Source organism: Geospiza fortis, unplaced genomic scaffold (genome assembly GCF_000277835.1).
Source record: "Geospiza fortis unplaced genomic scaffold, GeoFor_1.0 scaffold43, whole genome shotgun sequence".
Lineage (NCBI taxonomy): Eukaryota > Metazoa > Chordata > Aves > Passeriformes > Thraupidae > Geospiza > Geospiza fortis.
Window position 1 is genome coordinate 1345708 of NW_005054431.1, and position 5796 is coordinate 1351503.

The window sequence follows — 5796 nt, forward strand, 5'->3', positions numbered from 1 at the left end:
ATTCTGGCAACCCAGGGCAGGTATGAGACTGGCATATCTTACAGAAGTCCCCAGAAGCAAAGAACCTCCCCTGATGTGTCTTCCGAATTTAGCAAAGATGAACAACTGAGCAAATTTACAAATCTAAACTGGAAATTTTCTCCTGGGTAGGATGCAAGAGTTCAGACAATGCATGTAGACAAAACCCAAGCTCAGTCTAAGGATCTTCAATAGTTTAACTAAATAATGAATCACGACATAAAATATAATCACAAAACAGTGCCACAATTCACTTGATTTAAAAATATATATATATATAATTTTCTTGCATAAAAATTCAGTTAAGATATCCTAAGTCATTAAGGCATAAATGTAAACAGGAAATTGGTTGCCCACCTCTCACCTCAGCCATTAAAAAGGAGATATCCAAATGGGCTTATTTATCTCCTTGGTTCCAAATATTTATGTTAGTCTGTATTTGTTTCTCTATCTAATCTCCATGTATTTCTACTAGCCAAGCTGAATTGTGGTTTTCCAGGCAAATTTGAGGGAAGCATTGATACTGATGAGACACAGCACTGTCACCTCATTGTTTGAGCCCAATGTAATGGCCTGGTCAAATAATCCTCTTCTTTGCATATGGTGAATTAGGGTAGAAAAGCAATGGCTGTTGAGACTTGTTCCATGTAAAATAAGAAGATTTATTTTCCTTTACATATAAATTCCACATTTTGAAGGCTAAGTGCTTCTACTGTTCCAGGGTATCAGAAGTGAAGATGACAGAGGAGGGGTGAACATTTAACAGCTCCTAAACCTGCTGTTACCTCTTTTTGTTGGCTCTTCCTCCTGTCTAAGTCTCACTTAGATTTAAAAATGGGCTGTGGATGCAATTATCAAGCATGTGTTACCAAAAGTGTTAAAAAAAAATCAATGTAGCCGCGGGCCATATTTTGTAAATCTTGCATGGGGAAAATGGCTTTTCAGGTTGATATGACACAGAACAAAATAAACTATGTGCTTTCATTATTAATTCCAAATGTCTGGCAAAGAAATTCTGCGCCCAGGGAATTTGAAGGACTGCACTCTGTATTCCCTGTCCGCCAATGGCAAGTAATGGAAGTTATAAACATAATTTGAAAAAAGAGAATCTGGAAATTTGAAATCCCAGCTCTGACGTGGCTCACCCTAGACACTGCGTGCAAGTGACAGCTGCTGAATGTACAGGGTGAAATCTGTGCTCCAGTGTCAGCTGCTCAGACTCTGTTTTACACTGCAGACAAAATGGGAGTGGGAGAGAAGCCAGGATGGGTGTTTGGGGAATTCCTCATCATCTGCTCCCCGTGGCAGCACCACCACGCAATCCCCAAACCCCAACAGCTGTCAGGGGAGGCTGCAGCAGCAGTGCAGGGTAGGGAGCAAACCTGTGAACAACCACAGCTACAAGGAGAAGCACTGATTGGGAACAACAGCAGCTCCCAGGGGCATGGAGAGCTTCCCTGGCAGGCAGCAGAGCAGGGCAGAGCCAGATGTTCCCACAGGGCTGCTCCAGGCTCCCGAGCTCCAGAGCTGGACCTGCTCACTCCGTGCAGGCTCCAAGGGCTCTGTGTGGGACAGCCCCGACCCCCTTTGCTCCCTGAGGTGTGATGTGTGGGGGATATTCCCGGGATGAGGATGTTCTGTGTGCTGGGGAACACGGGCTGGAGAAGGTGGCTCCCAGTCTCAGCCCACACCCTGGTTCCACACACTCACACCACATCCCACCAGCATTTTTCTATATGGCTTGTTCTGCCCCACAGATGGTGCAGATTTTCTAGCGGTAAGTTCAGTAGATCCAGCAACTCTGGCTTTTGCAGCTGTGTGCAGCCTCAGCAGATGAGTGACTTCAAGGGAGGTCAGGCCTGGGTGGTGCTGGGGAGGTGCTCCCACAGCTGCAGCCAATTCCCAGCTCATCAGTGGTGAGCTCTGGCCACAGAAAGAGCTATGAGGCAACCATTTCCAGTCTGGCATGGCTGAGCAGCCAGGAAGGACCCTTCCATTTCACCCCCAGGGAAGTCTGCAGCAGCTTTGTCACAGCCTAACCACTCCCAGTCCTTCAGCTCAGGGCCCTGGAGACAAGACAGCAAACACAGAAAAAGGAGTTAAATCAAAATCCTTGCAGCAGTTATGCCAGATGCCTAACCTTGTGCTGGGGGAATAAATATAGAACACTTCTCCACACCTGAGAGAGACCCCAGGAGCTCAGGAGCCCTCTGGACTCAGGAAGGCTGTCAGCAATGGGCTGACCACCTCTCTCTCTGCACAAATCTTCATTGCAAAGTGAGGCAACAGGGCAGGCAGGTAACCAAACACTGAAAGGTGACTCCTAAATTAACCAAAAGCTTCAAAGGAGGAGGAAATGGTTCTGCCATTTATCCATCTGATCTTTGGAGCAGGAGGGTGGGAGAGGAAAGGATGATGTCCTTTTCTCTTACCTTTCAGCCACAGCTGTGCTCTGCTCAGGTGCCACTTTTGCATAACTCAAAGGCAGATTCAGGCCCACAACTGGGCCTACAGTACTGAGCCACAGTGTGATGTAATTTATGTGTCTAGGGAAAAAAAAACCACAAAAAAGCACCATAACTGTATTATTCCAGCTTTTTCTGAATTACAGACAGACTCAACAGTCACAAAACAACTTCAGATGGGGCTGTTCCTCCATTTTTCCTATCACAAATGTATTTTAATTTTCAAGCCTGAAGTGACAACACAGAAATCTTATTCTGCTGGCACTAAGGAAGTAGCTTTGTCCATTTCCACCCTGCAGCTGACTGACTTTACCTGCCTTGCAGAAAGCCCAGCAGAGCCCCTCACCTGTGGTGCTCCTGTGAGCCTCTCAGCACAGCAGAGATGAATTCATTGGTTCGACAGGGGTGCAGGACAAAGAAAGGCTGCCCGAGGATGGGGTGCTCCTAAGAGGGAACAGAATTTGCTTTGTCATGGAAGGGAAAAACACAAAACTCATCACGTGCATCTGGAAAAGACCAGGCAGGGTGCAATCAGCCCCTGGTGCAATTTCTCTCACTTCAGAATCTCAGCTCACATTGCTCTTCCTATCACAGTCATGACAAATTAAAATATATTGTATACATTACACATCAATAATATATATTCTCCTCTGTTAAAAGGGAAATAAAATCAGCAACCAGGCTGCACCACTATTTTAGTTAAAACGTAATGGTTTGAGGAAGTAACTCCAGTTACTGTATTGGCATTAACTGGCTGTGGAGAGGCAAAGCTACTGTGCAAACCACAGTCTGAGCAAATGTAACACAGAAAACCCATTCCCCTCAGGAAAAAAGGTCTGCCACCACCCTGAGCCCTCGTGTCTTCTCAGGCTGGTGCTGGGAAACACACATGGCTCTGTTTGGACAGGCAGCAAGAAGGGAGAAGGAAGTGCCCTCAAGGTGGCTTCAACTTCCACTTGGTGCTGAAAATGTTCCCATGAGGATCAATCCCTTTATGTCTGAGAGAACTTGAAAAAACTCCCAGAAGCTTCAGAATATACAAAAAAAGGGTGTTCAGAAAGCTTTGTTTCACACTGCAAACAGATAACTTGCATAAGAATGCTACCATCTGCTGTTGTCAAAAGTGAATTGTTGCAGTTTTTCTTTGAGAAAGAGTAATATTTTGAATTAAAACCCCCTTTTCATATTCTGCTCAAATAAACTTAGGCCTCCAAACAATTCCAGAAAATACATGGATTGTACCAATGGTATACCTTAAAGACAGCAAAAAAAGTATATAGCTAATAATATTTACAAAACTATTACACAAAGTAAAAAAAGAAAATTGTGCAAAAAATTTCAGCAAGCTTCTCAAACTCCCAGAAAGAGAGAAGTAACCCGGGTTTAAGTGACTCAGCTCCCTTAACAAGACATGAAGACAATTCCCAAAGCTGAATATTCAGCCTAAAGTTACTCCCAACCATCCTGACCCCCAGGTTTTGATTTTGCCCTGCACTCCTTGCTACAGCAAACCACCAGTGAGTGACACATGGAGGCCAGATTTGACTTCTTAAAAGTTTATTACCTTTACATTCTACATCTTTCTTCTTTTAGTCCTTCCTCTTCTTACATGACAACAGAGTGACACTGAAAACATTCCCAAATGCAGGAATTTCATGCTACTCAGGACAGGAATGTGTCACACACTCCCAGGAAAACCACAGAAGTACAAGAAATCAAAAGAAATGCTGAGCCAAGAGCCATTAAGGAGCAGCCTTTAAAAAGGGGGAAGGCTGAGGTGAGGATGAGAAGCTTGTGGAGCATCAGGGAAAACACTCTGATTCAGTCAAATGCTCCCTTCCCAATCCTGCAGACAATGGCACCATCCTGTGAGGCTCTGATGTGCACTCAAGGTTAAACCACTGACACAGCAGCTCTGAGGAGGCAGCGTGAGGAAGCTGCCAATAAAAATGCAGGAGTTATCAAAGCCCTGGATGATTTCAGAATTGGTAATGGGCTACAGAGCCTCTCACTGCCAAGCCCCCAGCCTGCCCTGGGAGAGGGTGAGGTGCCTGTGGTGGGATGAACCCCAAGTCCTTCTCAAACACTGTCAGAAGGGTGAAAATGAATGAAAGTTTGTGCTGCATCAGCTTCATTAGCATTAGCTCACTGCCTGCTGCACTTACCTGGCAGAACGAGGACATTCCACATACACTGAAATATAAACCTGAGCAAAACATTAGGGCAGCAATTCCACCCTTCATCTAGGCTGGTCCTGTGCCAGCTACACCAAAAATACACAGTCCTACTGGGGCTTCATGAAGAAAAACCACCAAAACAGTACAAACAATATGTAAGAATCATCTATTTCTTGTTTACAATTAATCTTTTTCCAGTCAGTCAGTCAGTGTGAGAGTTTCAAGTCAATTCCCACAAGCACTCACTGGCGTTGTACTGCAAGAACCCATTTGCAGGCTGCCCACAACTCTTCTGGGCAGTAAGACTCTGACACACGGTTTATTTGAAATCAGCGGCATTATTTCCTTGGATCTGTCTATGATTTTGGATCCATCCAGCTATGAGGCTGATTTACAGCAGCGCGTGTTCAGCACCACACGCTGGAATCCATCACACATCTGCATATCCCTCTGAGTCTGACCCAGCTGGGATAGGCAAGGAATACTTTCACAGGCAGGCACCAGCTCTGCTGAATTGGGAAGCTCAAAATGTTGCTTCATTTATTTTCTGTAGAAAGACCTCTCTCCTCTAGGTGATGCAGGAAAGATGTGTGAGGATATTCTGTGCCTGCTGCTGTAGCTGCTGCCTCAACCCCTCCCATTAAAAAAACCTGGGAGAGAGAGATGGATGCAAGACACAAAATGTTCCACGGGATAGATTGAAAATTAATCACAGAGTGCTGAAATGGTTTGGGTTGGGAGGTGTCACAGACATCTTTTATGAAAAATCCTTTTGACAGGATTTTTCTCCTGAGAAGCTGAGAAGCCTCAGAGGAAAAGAAAAACAATAATTATCTGCTGCTGTGGAATGCAACAGGTGCATCTGTGATTGGTCTCATGTGGTTGTTTCTGATTAATGGCCAATCACAGTCCAGCTGTGTTGGGACTCTGGTCAGTCACAAGATTTTATCATTCCTTTTCTTTTCCTTGCTAGCCTTCTGATGAAATCCCTTTCTTCTATTCTTTTAGTTTTAGTATATAATTTTCTTTTAATATAATATATATCATAAAATAATAAACTAGCCTTCTGAAACATGGAGTCAGATCCTCGTCTCTGCCCTCATCCAAGAGCCCCTGTGAACACAGTCACATTGGAT

At 44.6% G+C, this 5796-nt stretch overlaps 1 protein-coding gene across 1 annotated transcript in view; it reads right to left on the bottom strand.

Moving 5' to 3' along the window:
• Nucleotides 1-410: 410 nt before the first annotated feature.
• The window catches only part of ATG10 (autophagy related 10), a 57561-nt gene continuing 52175 nt past the window's right edge, over nucleotides 411-5796 (bottom strand). The window contains exons 5-7 of the mRNA XM_014309467.2: nucleotides 2830-2927; nucleotides 2451-2564; nucleotides 411-2084 (exon numbers count right to left, since the gene is read on the bottom strand). Of these exons, the coding sequence (XP_014164942.2) occupies nucleotides 2072-2084; nucleotides 2451-2564; nucleotides 2830-2927 (225 nt within the window). The 3' untranslated portion in view covers nucleotides 411-2071. The remainder of the gene's footprint in view (nucleotides 2085-2450; nucleotides 2565-2829; nucleotides 2928-5796) is intronic.